General features: G+C 41.7%; 2 protein-coding genes across 3 annotated transcripts in view; both read right to left on the bottom strand.

Moving 5' to 3' along the window:
* Nucleotides 1–5,395, bottom strand: part of dennd5a (DENN/MADD domain containing 5A) — a 45,626-nt gene extending 40,231 nt beyond the window's left edge. For both annotated transcript variants that reach the window (XM_083651165.1, XM_083651164.1), the window contains exon 1: nucleotides 5,206–5,395. In XM_083651165.1, coding sequence (XP_083507291.1) covers nucleotides 5,206–5,305 — 100 coding nt within the window. In that variant the 5' untranslated portion in view covers nucleotides 5,306–5,395. The remainder of the gene's footprint in view (nucleotides 1–5,205) is intronic.
* Nucleotides 5,396–8,237: 2,842 nt separating this feature from the next.
* Nucleotides 8,238–17,376, bottom strand: tmem41b (transmembrane protein 41B). The gene is made up of 7 exons (XM_083651133.1): nucleotides 17,221–17,376; nucleotides 12,285–12,402; nucleotides 11,733–11,861; nucleotides 11,359–11,452; nucleotides 10,728–10,832; nucleotides 10,418–10,556; nucleotides 8,238–10,305 (listed from the first exon to the last, which is right to left on the bottom strand). Exons 1-7 carry the CDS (start codon nucleotides 17,315–17,317, stop codon nucleotides 10,136–10,138), a joined length of 852 nt encoding a protein of 283 aa, XP_083507259.1. The 5' UTR covers nucleotides 17,318–17,376; the 3' UTR covers nucleotides 8,238–10,135.
* Nucleotides 17,377–18,491: the final 1,115 nt, after the last annotated feature.

The following is an 18,491-nucleotide window of genomic DNA, read 5'->3' on the forward strand; positions in this document are numbered from 1 at the left end:
ATTTGGTCTTAATTTGGTCATATTTACACAACGTCTTTGACTGCCACTACCTTTCAAAAGATCCTAACTGTGCTACAATAATGAATAGAGGAAATGACGTTAGTGGATTGGCTGCTACTATCTAATTATGGCTTTAATGTATACGCCATATGTATGCAAAAGATCACATCATATCAGGCCAGGATTTTCTTGACTGACAAGACGATCGAGATAACACTGCACCTTCAAAGGCCTGTGAAATATATCTCCAAAGCATCTTCAAAGCACAATCCAATATGTGCACTGTTTTAAAGCTTTCAAACACTGACAGCAGATACTTAACAGGCCCATCAATCATCTCCACCATGAGTGAAAATATGAGTCCAAGCCCAAAATGTGCGTTTATAGGCAGCTTTCACACAGTGAGCCATTCATCCTCATGTGTTTGCTGAGAAGTACCGGGGGGGAGAGAGGGTGCCTTCACTGCCTGGCAAATTCAAAGGGACGTTTTGCATTTGAATGCGTGTCGCCTGTGTGCATGTGTGCTTACGTCCCCTCGGCTCCCTGCTTTCCAGGCCGCCAGTGACAGCAGCATGGCAAGGGAGAGGGAGGACATGCATATGCTAATCAGCTCTTTATATATATATACCCTGCATCCAAATACTGTGCTGCTTAACGAAGGTTTCGGTCCTTCAGTTTCTGATGATTGTGTCTGACTACATGAATCAGAATTGGCATATTAAAAAATAATAGGGAGAGAATAGCAATGATGTTGAAAGTGAACAAGGCTCCGCTGTGTTTGTTCTATGTGCTGATGAGCTATAGTAGCTTCTGCATCCTGTTCACTGAAGCTAGAAACATCCATTTCACCTTGTTCACCATGAAGTTTATTAGTATCATCATCAGTCAAATCAACATCAGCATTGGACATGTACTGTATTTTACCATAGTTAGTCTGATTTACCAAAATTGCAATTAATACTACTGTACTATTAAATATTGCCTCCTGTGCATCCACATTTGCATACGTACTGTAGTATATGTTACACCATGTCTAGCTGATATATGTACGCCTAACCTATAAAAAACAAAATTTCCAAAGAATTTCCGTTCCTCAACTGAAACTGAAACATCAGTCAGTACCGGCAAGCCCCAAACCTCCTCCTACAGTAAACAGCAAACGATTGTAGTAAATAGCACAGGATAAGCATGACCACAGAACCTATGTAGGGTTTCCCCAGGTAACATGATCACAGAACCTATGCAGGGTTTCCCAGGTCGATGTTCAGCCAAAACACAAACATCAATGAAGGAGGCATACTGTATGACATGGCCAGTGGCAGATTTACTGCACCTCGAGCAGTGGTTCTCAAATGGGGGTCAGGGGACCCCCAGGGGTCCTTGAGGGGGTTCCAGGGGGTCCCCAGCCAAAATGGGGGTAATGTATTTTCGCTATAATTCCATTCATAAGTAACAATGACTATTTTGGTCATGGGTTTCATACACTTTCTGTAATAAAACATCTAAAAGCATCAATCTTATTATCATATGGGGGACCGTGGGACAAAATCCTGGGGGTCCGTGGTCTAATCTTTGTCAGTTTAGGGGTCCCTCATGTGAAAGAATTTGAGAACCACTGACCTAGAGAACAGAAAGGCAAAATATTCCAGCTGGCACTCCAGTAATGCGATGTTAACATTTTAAAGCTAATTAGGGAACATTACATTATAGGCTAATTTTAGAGTTCTCTCTCCGTCTGACAATGACACAATATGCCAGATTAGTAATGCAAGTCGCCTTTAAGTTATTTTAACAATCAATATCTTAGAAGACAGAATCTGATGCGGAGGCAAATTAGTCGAGACGACCCAGTTGGCTTGGGACACAAAACTCAAGGCTCAGTGAGAGTATGTAAGCCAGCTGCATGCACATGCGCCGTGGTAGCCTAAAGGTTAGAGAAGGTCATGGGTTCAATCCCCGGGACCGGCAGGATAAATCTGGGCGGGGAAAGTGAAATGGCAGCGCTAGACCCCCTCTAATTACCACCACTGAGGTGCCCTTGAGCAAAGCCCTTAAACCCAACAGCTCCAGTGGAGCTGCTCAGTGGCCAGCAGATCAGACTTTACTGGTCAGCTTGTGGTTGTACTGGTGGTCAGCCTCCAGGTGTGAATGTGAACAGGGCACTCGTGAAAAAGAATTAAGCATTGCTCTCAGTGAGACTCCCCCTGTATAAATAAAGGTTAAAAAAACATTCCCACCACTGAGCTATATAGCGTAGGAACACACTACAGTATAATGTGGAGCACACACATGATGGAAGTCTTCTCAGATGGGCAGCTAGAGCAGCCTGCAGTCTATTGTGTGAGTGTGTGTGAGCACCTAAACACCTCAAAGGAAGTTAAAGAGGAGATAACTCATCTAACCGTCTCTCAGCTTCACAGGTCATCTAACCTCTCAGCTTCAGGAGGCCTCACAGATCTCATCTAACCTTCTCTCAGCTTCACAGGGGGAGGAGACAGAAAAGCCTGGGAGCAGCGCAACAAGAGCTAAACACAGTCATTCGCAACAGGCTTATGGCTAGGTCACAATAGACCATTTGTACACCGATTGCAACTAAGCCCGACTGAACCAATCCAACCACCATCAGGGGGAGTCTGGATTTTTTTTTTTTATCCAAATATGCAGTTTCAGTTTCATACAAAATTCTCAATCATCAATGTTATCGTCGTCATCATGTCACTTCAAAAACGTGTGTATCTTCTGTAGGTTAAAGTATAAAGCAAAAACTGATATAACCCCTATTTTGTAACTTCTCTGGATGGGAAAACGTTTTTGAATGACAAAATTGACTATTGTGTTTGTGTGATCCCTCACCCGTACAGTATGTATGTGTGTGTGACGAGCCATCTTTGCCCCCATAGGCTTGTGTGCACAGCTTCCTGATGGGCCGGCAAGCATTTACTCAAGACCAAGAGAGTGACTGTGAAGTGCCCTCGCTGGGCAACATTTGAACAGTCTGGTAGACTGACAGCAGCTTTACAGGACGAGTCCCATGAAAGCCAGGCAGGATTCTGCTAAGAAATTTCTATCCACTGACTCATAACGTGATGGCCAAAACATCGCCAAATATTTGAGTAGATTTAGATGTCAACCACTCAAGCAATTAACTAGTGGGTGATGTACATTGTACAAGACAAGTCGTCTAGAACACAAGACAAGTCGACTAGAACAATACTCGTTGGAAAGGCTTGGACTAGCTGGAACAAAGCAGTAAATTCCATTGGTCATCAATATAAATAAAAATGGGAATAAACAATGTTAGGAACATTATGTTTACTTTTGGAGTCTTCTTATTTACACTGATTACCTCTCTTTGGAATAGTGAGAGTCGTAGTGTAAACTATAACTACTATACTATAACTATACTATCATTTATTAGCCACGGGATATTGTTTATCCTATGTCATCCTATGTGAATGTGAATGCAGTTGCAAGTAGGGCACTTGACTTACAAAAACAAATATGTCGGCTGACCTGTTTAGTCTCTTCAGGAGGATTTGTTGAGCGAAAGACCCAGAGCTTCAGGTGCAGTCCCAACAACACAAATCAAATCTATGTTCTTAAAAGCTTAAAAAGGTATTATTCATGACTCACAGCCCTGCTGATATCGAAGGACACACACACACACACACACACACACACACACACACACACACACACACACACACACACACACACACACACACACACACACACACACACACACACACACACACACACACACACACACAAAAGGTCACAGAGTCACACTTACATCACCTTTAGCAAGTGGAATGACCCTTGGGAAAACCTATAATGATCAGACAACCACAGCCCCCTTTTTCTTGCACTGACCATTCAGACCATAAATGTAACACCTAATTGCAGGAAGAGACAACGAAATCAAATACATCTGATTTGAAACCGATCTGCAAAGATTAGGTCCATTACTACATCTCAGTCTTTTTAATGTGGAAATACACTATTAAATAATAGATGTGCTGAATGGGTGTTATGCTGCAGTGTCTAAACCATTGGTCTAAACACACTAAATGTAGCCTAAGCTAGACCCTAATAGAGATTGGTTTGATTGTCATTTGATTGGCACAATTGATATGCATGCAAGTAAGGAGGATTTGTTTCAAAACAAAAGAAAACACAGATGGATGGTGAATCTTTTAAGAGTGGTGGTGAAAACAATGTTTTTCATAAAATTAGTTTTTTTGTTCCATCCAGAACCATCATGATCGAGAATAGACCATGCTGCTTCTGGGTGCAATAAGGAAATCATTCTGCTGTGTTTAGGGCAAGTTTAGGGCATACATTTTTTACATGTTGACAAATCATGGATTGCCAAACTTACAATGAGTTGCCTTATCTTCAACAAGGGCAAATGTGTGTCCTGATTTATAGTTGAGGGACAAATGTCAGAGATGAAAAATGGCTGTATTTACATCAGATGAATTACAAGTTAATTGTTTCATCACAACATGCTATCTAAATCAAGTATATTCAAAATCACAAATATAGTGTACCTTACAATAAAAATATATTTATTTCAAGAAGGAATATGGAATGAAAACACAAGTGATGCTGCAACTTTCATCCCTGCTCTCACCGAAAGAAAGAAAAACGACTGAATGAGCTTGACAACGAACATTACATTTCTTCTGTTGTACAATTAAGGTTTTGTTAACTTACTATTCATTATCCATGGAGATGGAAGGAAGGTATGGGGTGTCAGTATTATGGCCGTAGCTATTTAGTTGTACTATCAACCTGAACCTACACCAAGGCCTGAATTAAGTGTTGCACAATGCACATAACAGAATATTTTACAGTGTGCCACACCACTGGTATCAGTCGACTGAGTACAAAATGTGGAGCGAATATATGGACCGTTTAATTTAAAATCAATGTCAGTGGGCTTAAAGACACACAAATCAGTACGTTAATCTCCCCGGCGAGCACGTCAAACAAATCGGCTGGGAAAAGATGGACTGTCGGGCCTGTGTGCGCTGTGTATGGGATTTAGTACTTCACATGTTAATATATTATGAACAAATGCAAGAGACACACACATTTAATGTAAACACTGAACAATAACATTGACCCCCTCGTTAAAACCCCTCCGTACATGCTATAGCACCAGCTCGACATAAACCGATACAGTGCTAATATGCTTACCGGACAGTTCGTCGGGTTCCAGCCCGCTTTCGGTGTCGAGTCCGCAGATCACGAAGTAATCTGCAAAGCGGCAGGACCCTGAGCTGAAGCCGGTGGTCATGTTGAGACTGGTCCGGTGGCTGCACCCTGCTTATCCCTGCGCTCCCGACCATAGGGAAGCATATTAGAGGATCTCGAAGACGTGATTTCTCTCAGCCATCACGGATGCTAGTAATGTATACTGCTGCTGCGAAGCTTGAAAATCACCTCCGATGTTTAGCAAGCCAGAATGAAAACAATAATACATCCGGTCAAAATTTCCAAAATAAAAGCAACGCGTTTCGGTTTTCGGGTATGTTGCAACGTTTTTGACATGTATTTTTCAATCATTTCTTTATTAAATCATTTCGCTGTGTAATAGCATGGGATTCTGATGTTGCGTAAACCCTGATAATATGCCACGCATACTTATTTTCCTCCTTATTTTGAAAGGGAATCGCTCAACTTCCGGGTTTACTCTGGCTATCTCTGGCTGGCTTGACGTATTTATGAAAATCAGAGCAATGCAGTCGAAATGCATTGTGGTCCTTCAGCAGCACTACAGCTGTTTTCATCTGCCAAATCGAGAAATCTCGAGCTCGTCTGGATAACACACTGAGCATGTGCAAGCGTCTTTTACAGAGATTACGTTATGCCTAAACTCTTCAGCACCCAACATGTGTACTGTGAATTATTGTGAATTCGTGGGATAGGTGGGTGCCTATTCTATTCTATTCTATTCTATTCTATTCTATTCTATTCTATTCTATTCTATTCTATTCTATTCTATTCTTATATATTATATTATAGATATTATAGACATATAGAAAATATGTGTCATGCAGTTTGGCAGAGATTGATGTCCCTATCCGCAAAACAAATGTATAGTATAATTTGTCGTGAGTGAAGTACAAACATTTGAATTTATTTATTTCCCCCCAAAAGCTCTTTCTTTTTGAATAGATCATGAAAACCTATTTTGTCAACATCTCAGCTGGTATTTATAGCTGGTATTTATATTCAGTATAAGTATTTAGCTACCCAAGCATATTGAAAAACACCATGGGCTAATCATTTTTGGGTTTATAATGGGATAATCCCATTTAATTCATGAAATGACTGCTTTAGATTAGTAATCTTTAAAAACTGGGCATGTAGCTAAAACAAAACATTTTATAACCTTATAAGACTATCTTGTAACTACAAACATCTTAGTGTGGTCAGTTAAGTCCATGTTCAGATTTTAGTTTGAGGATATATTTTAAGTTTATTTGGAATGTATGTAATGTATACCCAATCGACATTAGAATTTATCGCAGGCTATCTGTGTCATGGTTACTGTATTGTTATCCTAGCAGTCATGTTACAGCATCACCACCAGGCGGCACTGCACCATCACCTCAGAAACTGTCTGGTTTATGGTGAATAATGTTTTTTTTTTTTTTTTTTTTTAATGTCTCCATTCTACAGATAGTAATAGTATAATCTAATGTAATATTTATAACGATAGTAATTTACTACATGTTCTCTGGTTCCCTGAAGTCCCAAATGACCACCAGTCTCTTGTTTTTGTCTTAGTCTGGTATCAGAAAACCTGATCCGATAGCCTGCCCTATAAGGCCTAGGCCCACATGTTTTAGGCTACTGTAGGCTATGTCACGACTGTCCTCTTATCATGGAATCAGTCTCCTCTGAGGGACACAATTCAGAAATCACATCCACTTTCCTTCATGCATGACCCTGCATGAGTAGGAAACCACTATTTGTGCTATGATAAGGGTAAGATGAGAGAAAACTGCTTAATAAAACCACTGAATACAACTTGGTATTTCCCAATGCTCAGTCATCTTTTCCTTCACTGCCTCCTCCTATCCTCCATGACTTGGAAACTGTTTGCCTATCAAAACAGTGAAGTCACAGGAAATGTTGATTCACTGCACTTTAAGAAACAGAGATCCATGAAATGATAATCAAAAAGATGATGGAATATGAAATGTTGGTTTTCCCCACTTGATCCGCAAGCTCAAAAAGTTGTTAGTGGGTCCCAAGTTTAAAATAATCAGATAAGTATTTAGTATTTATCACACTTAAAAAAATTACAATTAGAGCTAAGTCTGTTTCAATGGAGTTTCCAAGAGGGAGGCTATACTACTGAATGACAAAAGGCCATGAAAAGCTAGTGAACCATATTATGTTAAGATCATTTTAATGATTCAATAAATATAAAACAATCATAAATTTGATTAAATAGGACAGAAAATTACAATAGACAGTATTTGTAAACATGTCCTACTGCAATACATCACTGTTTTGTACAACTTAATACTGTGTCACATGAGAATTATCCCACAGCAGTTTACATACATACAGTATCTATATATAAGCACTGTGGCAATAACATGTGTCAATCTATTATGAGCAAAACTATGTTGAGTTTAAAATCAGAATACACGTTTTGCTCTTAGAATGATTTCAGAAACAGGAAAACTCTACCCGGTTTCACATCTTGGCAGATTGAGACTATAAATTTAGACTTTCTTGGAAGAAGTTGAACCTATTAATAACTAATCTAGGTCCTATTTAAATATTGAGTAAAGACTAAAACTAATGCTTGGATTGGTCTATAGCCTACCATTTACCCCCTAAAGAGCAACTGAAGATGCTTTCCCCTCAATAAAATCATGTGCTGTAGGTGTAAAAATGGAGCTTCATGTTTATGTAATCAAATTAAGTTCTAGAAGTAAATAGACATTTTATAGGACACGGTAAATCTGCTCAGCATTAAGACATGAACCCAACAAATAGGAGTAACAACAGAAAATCAGAAAATGCATCAAAATATGTGCAAACGGAAGTGATTAGAGAAAGCTGTGCCATCTACTGTGAAGAGACAAGCAATAAGATTTGTTAGCGATGTGTACATTCACTGCATCAATGTCTCTAGTTCCTTGAAGAAAGTTTATAAGAAAATCAGATACCTTGGCTTCACCGTACACAAGAGGGGGGGAAATATGTATTTTATAACACACAAGACAATTTAATCAAAAACAAAGTGATTCCAACAATCCTAACCAATAAGATAAAAGTCAGGCATCTTATGTTTCCTTGTTATTCAGACATAGTTCTCTTCATAAATTACTTTATGAAGAATAAAATCTAGTAGTAAAAGGTAAGGCGTGTATACCTCACAGTTAGTTGGCAGTCTTATCAAGGGCACTGGTACGTCATCCACGGCATGGACAACACCTACACTTCTTTACGGGCACAGCATGCAGTAAGCATGGAGCGATGATGGATGCTGCATGATTACTTGAGCACTGCAGTCACATCACCAAATGTAGCACTTGAAAGCCAAGGTGACCAGAAGGCTGTCAGCTCACCAAACACCACATGAATCACTCATGATTTACCTATATTCACTCATTAACTAGGGAGACCATTTTCAATTGAACCGGTATGTAGTTGACAGGTATACAGTCTATGGCAGAGACTTTCAAAGTGGGAGGCGGGCTCCAAACAGTTTCAGGGGAGGCTCAGTGAATGGAAGTGAAAAATATGACGTTAGTGGGCTACATTAGCTATAAAAAGGAGATCACATAGAATTGCCTGTGTGTTATTTGGTTAGATAGTTCAGATGTGCTTTTGGGGAATTTGACTGTTTTTCCCCCACTTCCCCAGAGTCAGAACTAATAAATGCCTTAGTTCAGATATGCCTTTTTTATGTATTTGGTGTAGTCTGAAGTATGTCAAACAGCAATATCAGGCTATCTCGGCTCAATTGTTGACATGAGTGTCTAAGGAATGGGGGGGGGGGGGGGGTCACATTTTTCAAAGCCTTGTCTGAGGGGAGGCCCACAGTCTCAGACTTTGAAAACCCCTGGTCTAATGGTAAATACAAGTGAAAACATAAAGGACTGTTGCATGGTGGAGGTACGTGTCCAGGAGTGCTCAAGTAAAATATGCAAGGACAAATATGCTGGTCTGTGCAAGAGAACTCGTCCATTCTTACGTGAGCCCAAGTTGCACTCATTTAAGGTTATGCATCTTTTATCCACTGCATAACTTGACCAAGGCAAGAACCAATTAACAAAATGCACCTTTTTCCACTTTGAACATAGTACAACAGTTATTGCTTTTGTAGTACATCTCATTAAGGTTCGACTTAAATACAAGCACGTTAAAATAAATATAAGACAGAAAGAGTAACTTAAAGGTGCTAAATATAGGATTTTCTCATTGATACATTACTGCCAGTGTCATAACAATTGCAAAGCATATTACAACAACAAAAACATAACATAACCATTGATGTTATAGCAGGTCCAACAATGTACTGATGACAACTGATGAGGGTTCAAATCAGGCTTTCGCTGTAGCGGACGATGAAGTGTTGTTTCTAAGCTAGATGGCAGGAATACACCCTTCCCAATGGAAAGGTTGTATGAAGCCACTGGCACTTGAATTCCAGAAAAGCAAATTCAAGTATGATAAAAATGTGTTACTTAAAAATCCTACAAGTAGCACCTTTACTTGTGCGACAAGAATCATACGATATGACAATGACAATGACAAGCAGTGCCAGATTTTTTTTTTAAGATAAAATTTCTCCTATTTACAGGATGCAAATAGGAGTGCAAGCAGCGGCCGGTTGATACTTGCTTCCATAAAGTGATGAGGAAATCACCATGAGGAACCATGAGGTGATGAGGAAACCACCTCTACATGCATTTTGTGGTCAAGGAGCGCTCTGTGTGCCGTAGGTCAAGGATTTCACCCCCAGCAGCACGAGTGGCTGTGCATGAGACTGAGGCAGAGCAACTTGAGTGTCAGCTGCTGTGTGTGCTTCCTGAGCCGAGAAGGGGAGAGGAACATGGGATCAGCCAGCAGATGAGGTGCTGAGGTGTTTGGTCTTCTACTCGAGTTTCTGCTGCAGCTTCTTCTGGAAGCAGACGGGCAGGATGGAGAGCACGGCGAGTATGCCGAGCACAGCCAGGGAGTTCCAGGACACCGCCTCGCCAGCTGTGGTCAGTTTGTACAGTGTTGTGCCGGCATTGATCGCCACAAAGGAGGGTGGGGCCACTCCTGTAAACCAGCCAAGCAGGACAGATGAATCAATGACACAAATGACAAACAAAACAAAAACAAACAAACAAACAAAGCATCAGAGAGAACGAGTAGCAGATCTGGACCTTACCAAAAAAGGTACCAAGGAAGAAGACCCCCAAAGGCACATTGATGACAGGTGAGGTGATGTTGATGAACCAGTTGGGAAGAAAAGGGGTTATCCTCAGGAAGATGATGTAATTGATTAAGTGATCTCTATGTTTTTCAACCTGCCGGCAAAAATGATGAGCAGTAAGTAGTCTATATGAATAGTACTGGGAGCAAAAATCCTGACAATCAAACATCTCCAATATTTATGAGATAACTTTATGGCTAAAGGTTCACAGAAAATACTTCTTACCAGAATACAGTCAATTTATATTTTCAATTAAAGTTTTTACCTGCTGCGACCATTTCTGGGCTCTCTCTGTGAGGTATCTGTAGACCACAGGCCTCCCCACCAGGTAAGACAGCATATAGCAGAAGGAGGCACCCAGACCAGAGCACTAACAACAATGACAACACATCATGAGTCATGACTGAAGCATAAAGGTCAGGAACATGCAACCACTACTACTCTGAAGTGGAGAAACCTAATGACTGCTCCTTTTCCAAATAGGATGAATAGTTTTAGAAAATGTGTACTGATCAACAGTGGCCATAATAAACCAAACAAAAAATCTTATTTTTTTACCTGAATATTACATCTCCTATTTTGGGCATATTTTGTCTCTGACCCAATCAATGAGGGAGTTCACAATAGATTTTCATGAAACATGTGCACGCATGTGCGCGTACACACACACAGTCACACACACACATACACACAAAACAGATGGATATTTTTGTCTTTTCATAATAATGAAATGGAGCAGTTTTGGGCATCACATAAAAGTCATAACCATTACGGGTCTCAATTGTACACACTGTATAATACAGATCAGAACACACCTCAACATTAGACAGTACTTGCTTATAAAAGTGAGCATGATAATGACATTTGATAAGAGTTTTGCTGCTGTTCTAACTCACCAAGCAGACTAAGAAAAGAGCCAGAGGGAAAGGATAGAGATATCCAGACAAGATGCTGAGAAAGATCGATCCAGGGATTGCAAATGTTTGAAGGCTGACATAGAAGTGTCAAGGTAAACAGTTTTGCTGAAATGAACAATTAATACATTTTTATCAAAATTGCAATATGACCTACTGCAATTTTCAAATCACAGGAGGCACAATATGAAATGTGTGCCAAAATACCCTTTTGAATTAAATATCGTCATGCTGCAAAGATGTTCTGGCCTACACATCATATTCTATAGAAAGAAAAGATATAAAAAGATATAATATAAAACTATGGGAGTTGTGATTGCTCCTCTAAATAGTGCATACATCTGCTCAAAGGATACAAAACATATGTTGTGAAGTATGCCATCAACACTTGGGTGTAGTAGGTGTCCTTGTATTTGGACAGCACAGTGCCCAAAGCTTTGGCATCATCCATGTCTTTTGGGATCTTGATTTTCTCCATTTCATCACTGGAAAAAGAAGAAGAAAATAAATCATATTCTTTGGTAATCCATATTGGATGCAAACATTTTCAGTTGTGTTAATCACCATGGCGGAAAGGCAGCCAATAATGTGCAAATGTTATGTAGTTGATGGTTCCTTGGCCAAAAACATCTAAATGAGATAATTATGGTTTTGCCGTTAGCTGTAAAAACAAACAAACAAAAAACAGTAAAATCCAGTATCGGTCGGGTTCTACTCTAGGCACCTGTAAACCCACCCCCCGCCCCCGCCCAAAAAATGCTTTTAAAGTGTGAGTCAACTCCAGCATTAAAGGGCTAAAAGTATAATCTGTATGTTTTGTTTTGATTGAAGGTTGTTTTCCTGCTTTTTCTAGAGCAGGGTGTCACTGTAACAAAAGCCTAACCCTATGAATCTAGAAAGGAACTTACTCGTTAAGCTCTGGGAAGTTCCTGTAGACCAAGTACATGATTGAGGCAGCGCAGGTGAAGATGGAGAGCAGGATGAGGAGAGACATGCGTGCTGAGCCCCCTCCAGGATGTTGTGCCTCTGTGGAGAAAAAAGACCATGAGTAATTATTTGTCTGTAATCTACCTTACAGAGTTTCATTAAGGAACAGAAATAACTGTAGCGAGTCGCGACAGTTACTAGCCAGAAAGAGTCTTGTGTCATTTCCTTCTGAGTTTTGCATCACTTGTTGAAGCCTCTACTGGGAATTGAGTCTTCCCCCTGAGACTCATGCTGTGGCTGAGCCAGTGCATTACAATCTAGGGCCATATGATTTCCGCAAAACAGAATTTGGTAATGTAATCAAATGTAAAACATGGAATATTTTTCATAATTTGGATGAAATTGATAAAAGTAGGCCGAATGATCAAAATCAAAAGTAGACCTAATTATTGTAGTAACCTAAATTATTTAATCATTGTAAAAATAGGCCTAGAGAAATAATTCTGTTTTCAATTGGGGCGTTTTGAGAGGGGTGTGGGTCTTGCGTGGGACCTTTAGGTCACCTCACATTCCCACAACTTTCACTTAGAGGAACATGTCGAAGAGGCTGTCTGAGAGAGCCAAGTCATAAAATAGTAATAATCATAATAACACCAACCCCTAAATTAAAATTAAAATGGGAAAACTATTAATTTGAAAAATAAAATAAAACTATTTGTAAACAAATAAAACAGATTTCATATGGCCCTAATTCAATCACATAAACACTGTTTGGAGAGGGTTGATTTGTTAAAACATCTTATTACAAGTTAAAGGGTTAGATGTCATGTGAAAGGGAAAATGCACTTTTCAGGGGGCAGTTCCGTTTTGATGACTGTGAATGAGAAGTAAAATCAAACCAGCTAATACACTCGTCATTAGAGTGATTAACTGGTTTCATTCTACTCTAATGCTAATGCTAATTGCAGATGACTAATTCAGACTATGGCTGATCAACAAAGGAATCAGGGCTGTATAGTTCCCCAAGACTGTAGTTGCCTAGCCTGGGTAAACCCAGCCTCCATGTGACCTCTATGCAGAAAATCAGAAACTTATCGTGCGTTCCTTTATCGCAAAAGAACTGGGAGGTGGAGGCTAAATGACGTCACATCGTTTTGTTAGCGTTCCATTTGCAGAAAAGTTGAGCTCGGAAGTTCACGGTTCACTGGTCAGATCCACTCGCTAGCCAGGCTAGCCATTGTTAGCAATAACAGTTGATATAACATTTAGTGGCATTTTGCGCATACAAACACTGCAGCCTCATGTCCACACAGATAGAAGTAGGCCGTGCTGTGTGTACAGCTGATTTAACGAGACACAAACAAGACAGAAGTGCTAAATAGCATTTATATGATTATAACTACTGTTGTTGCGCGGAGCAGCCATCTTGGATTTTTTTAGGTCGGGACTGCTGAGACTCCTACGAGTTTGGAATGGGAAATACCAGCTCTAGTGACGTCACGTCCCAGCTCATGAACTTTGAACCGGTAAGATTACCAGTTCCTAGTTATAAAGGAATGCACGATTACAGGCATAGTCTGTGACGTCACGTTTGAAGGCTGGGTTCACCCAGGCTAGTAGTTGGCTGCTATGTGTTTTCTTAGATTAATTTGACATCTACTACGCATTAGGCTGGTTAAACAATTTCAAATATTAAGTTAAGTACAAAAATATAATAAATATCCCAGTGCTGATGAAAGTGGGAAATAACGCTTATTCATTTCAAAGATGCCCGCAAAAACCAGGACATCTACTTCTACGCTTGAACTCTTAACCTGTCCAGAGTCCCCATCCTTACACATAATACATCTTTTTATTATCCAGTAGGCTATTTGTGATATCAAATAACTGTCTTAGAAAGTTAGAAACCAAACCAGACAAAACCATCAGCAGAACTTGTATATTTCTGTTCTGCTCCACAGGATGTACAGTACAGTACATTACATATTAACAATGTTATTGTGACAATTCAAATAGGTAGTAGCCAATAAGATATTGTAACAAAGTGGGTATTCGTCCAAGGAACTGGAGACTTGTAGTTGGTACAGGCTCTTTATTCTTGTCTTCACAATACACGCTCCTAGCAGCTAGCTTCGCTGCTAGCTCTAAACCACCCGGTCAGCTCGCCCACCCTGGCCTGACTGGCCTCCGCCCCGGCCGCTGGTCACATATATCCCCTTCCCCCTAGGAACACACCCACACACATCAGTTCCTAGCTGCGATCCAGACACTTAGGTTGCACATCACATTACAGGTAATACCTGGATTACCCGAACACGTTACATACTCCTCACCCAACATTAGCTCGACGCCCACGTCGACACCCACAACCCACACATATCCCCCTGTACCAAAACACACCAACACAACATTTTTCCCATCACCACATCAAATTATAATTCCCCAACAACCAGTCTTTTCTTTTCAGCACCCCCGTCATAATGTCCAGTTTTTCATTAGGTACTCCGTAATGTCTAGTTTTCCATTAGGTACCCCCATAATGTCTAGTTTCCCATTAGGCACTCCATAATGTCTAGTTTTTCATTATTTCCTTCTTTTTCACACATTTCAATTCAAACACAAGCCCCCCACATTTTCCGTAGCTTTTCTTTTAAACCCCATTTCCATCCCCCCTTTTCCCAGCTTCACCAATTCCCCTGAAGCACTCTTTTCGGTCCCCCCTTTTTGTTTGTTCCAGTAGCAAATGCACGAACGAGCACCGGATCGACATCTTCGTCCTCCGGTCTCCACTCGCGCCCGTCGACTCTCCAGCTGACCCTGGCGTCGTCCTCCCGGCCTCGCACTCGCTCGTTTTTCCGTCCCCCTCCTCCAGGGTTGAGGACAGCAGAGCGAACACCACCGGCGTCGATCTTCCCCTCGGCTCTCCGCAGTGCAACGTTAGGGGGTGTATAGCGGTTAGGCTGGGCCGGTTCCCCCGGCGGTAACCCCTCTCGCTCACTCGGAGACACGAGCGTCGCTCTCCCGACTGTAACAACGCTGCAGACGATGTCCCTCTCTTCCCTCTGGCTGTTCACGCTCTTCCCAGCCTGCGTCTCACCTCCGGCCTCCACACTCTCAGTGCAGTCCCTGGCCAAGTGCTCCGGTGACTGGCAAGTCCAGCAGAGTCTCACCTGTCTGCCGCCTGCACGTCTCTCTTCTCCCGCTGTCCCCCGATCTCCGACAGCCTCTGGACACTCTCTGGCTAGATGTCCGATCGCGCTACATGCCCAGCAGGCTCCCTGCTGTCCATGTCGTTGTCCCGCATACCCGGTCCGTCTCCCGGAACCGCATCGGCACCACCTCGCCACGTGGCCCGGCTCTCTGCAGGTCCAACACAGTCTCTTCCGTGGCTCTTCCGGCCGCTCTCCCCGCTGCATTACCTCCGCGCTCATCAAGTCCACCCGCTGCATGACTTCTCGCAGCGCCCGCATCACCTCTACTGCCCAGGCAGGAGTTTCTTGCACCAGCCGTCCGACCTCTCTCAACACACGGGCCTCCATGCCCGCCAGCATCGAGCTGATCCCCGCCGTCAGCTCTCTTTTCCTCCCGTTCACCGATGGCCATTCTCCGGAGATACTTGATTCTCCGCGCACCATCGCACGTGGTTGCAGCTAGCAGTTAGCAGTTAGCACCCCTGGTAGCTAACTTACTAGCGCCAGTTTCTAGAGCCAAAAAGCCGCACCACCCGTCTCTTTTGCCGTTCCTTCTCACCCTCTCCCCTCTCGGCCGAATCAGAGGCGTTACCGCTTTACTGTCTGGCACCAATGTAACGAAATGGGTATTCGTCCAAGGAACTGGAGACTTGAAGTTGGTACAGGCTCTTTATTCTTGTCTTCACAATACACGCTCCTAGCAGCTAGCTTCGCTGCTAGCTCTAAACCACCCGGTCAGCTCGCCCACCCTGGCCTGACTGGCCTCCGCCCCGGCCGCTGGTCACATATATCCCCTTCCCCCTAGGAACACACCCACACATATCAGTTCCTAGCCAAGCACGGAAACACCCCAATACCCGTAATTACCCGATACGCTACATATCCCCCACACAAATTTAATGTCGCTTCCACGCGACACGCACAACCCACACACATCCCCCTGTACCAAAACACACCCACACACATCAGTTCCTAGCTGCGATCCAGACACTTAGGTTGCACATCACATTACAGGTAATACCTGGATTACCCGAACACGTTACAATATGTAGAGATTTCCAAGTCCACCCAACAGTTTTGCAACTGCTATCACGAATTCATCAGGAACAAGCTGTAAAGTTAATTGCCAGCTTTAATGAGCTGAATATTAACAATTTCGTAACTTTATATTAATCATTGACAGAGAAATCGAACCATGGTAGGTGGTAGTCAACAAATTTGCCTGGGCTAGCTGTAAATAACCCTGCTCTGTTAGGACCATTGTTAGGACAGAAACAGTGTTGGTAACATATTAGGTCGAGTGGAGGTTAGTGGAGCAACTCATCAGTGTTTGTGATAAATCATTCACAGATCTGAGCCTGCTCTCGTGTTTTAACAATCAGAGATATTTATTAATATATTAATATTTGCAAACCGTGTTGTTTGAATAGCGTATTGTGTTTTCATTTGCTTGAGGGTGCATTGTCACTTTAACACGGCTGGATAATAGAAGTAGTAATCTACCCGTGTCTATCATTAGCCATCTAGGCTAGAATAGCAGTCTCAGCTAACGTTAATTTTAGGTAGCTGGCGTTACCCTCCGTGGTTACAAAGCTAGCTCAAAGCAGAAATGACGTTAACATGTTGTAATATTATAATATCTGTATCGTTATCTGCGCTGCCTCGACTGTCCCATGGACTGTCCTCTTTGCTCTCCATTCAGGTTAGCCACAGAACAGAACGTTACCTTTGTGGACTTGCGAGTCGTCAAGATTGGCCTTCGGCTCTTCCTGTGCTGACGACAGACCGTCGGCCTCTCTTCTTTCTCTCCGTTTCTTGGCCATTTTGAGCTAGTCTTTTACCGAAGTTTAATTATATCTCCGTTCGGGTGGCACCGCCAATGTTGTGCTTGACAGCAGTGACAGCAGAGAGAGACCGACCGGACGGACACGTTACGTACCTACGTTACAGGCTGACCTTTCACCTTCATGTAGCAGTACAGTTTCACAACAGCGCCCCCAGCAGCAAACATTTATTATCGCAAGTGTGAAATTGGGTTATTATGTAAACCATGATGTAAACATATCCCCTGTTTTATTATTGCAAGAGTGAAATTGTTTTATGTCATCATAAATCTGTAAACACACATAGCTACCAACTCTCACTAAATTTTGAGAGTGAGACTCACTCAAATGACCCTCTTCTCACTCTCACACCACATCTCCTATTTCTCACTCCAAATGACTCTTTTGGGTCCCAGATGAAAACGTTTGGGAACCCCTGTATAAAGGGTTTTTGCCGTTTCTTCACTTAATCCAAGAGGTTAGGTGGTGTCGAAATGCAGAATCAAGTATCTTAAGTATCTTAAAGTTTGCTCCCTTATTTAAAAAAAATGTACGAGGTACCATGCTCATATTGTATTATTGCATTTAAACATTATTTTCTATGGCTCTGGGTCTGTCTGTATTAAGATGATAATGTATTCAGTTATTACTTCTATGTGGATAGACGCAAGAGAGTGCATGGATGGTGGGAGCGACTTATTACTGGGGAGCATAGATCTTTCTTATCCTATGCTTTGAAGAAAAATATGTGTAATATCTCTCAAAAATGCTTCCCACAAATCAGCAAAAAGGAAAAGTGAAAAATGTGTTGGTTCATAAGCCCTGAGAAAGGTCAAGTCAATTTACCAAAAATAATGCTCATTTTATATGAACAAAAATAGGTGTCATAAGATGAAGATGTTGCCAACTTCAACCCATAAAAAATGTCAATAAAATTTGCAGAGCTGGTTTTATATGACAAACGGCACCAATGAACTATGACGTAGGCCTATGCAGCAGTTATTTGCATACGCTGCAGCATCATGCAAAACATTATAACTCTCCTGACAGACGCACAACTCACAGGCCATGTGATCGGTGGGGAAAAAAGCTTGGACCGTCATGCATTGCAGATTGCAGTCCACACACCCTAAATAGATTTATACAATCCAAACATTTCTTTTACTCCTTGGAA

The sequence above is a fragment of the Poromitra crassiceps genome (assembly GCF_964638095.1).
Source record: "Poromitra crassiceps genome assembly, chromosome: 14".
In the NCBI taxonomy this organism is placed as follows: domain Eukaryota; kingdom Metazoa; phylum Chordata; class Actinopteri; order Beryciformes; family Melamphaidae; genus Poromitra; species Poromitra crassiceps.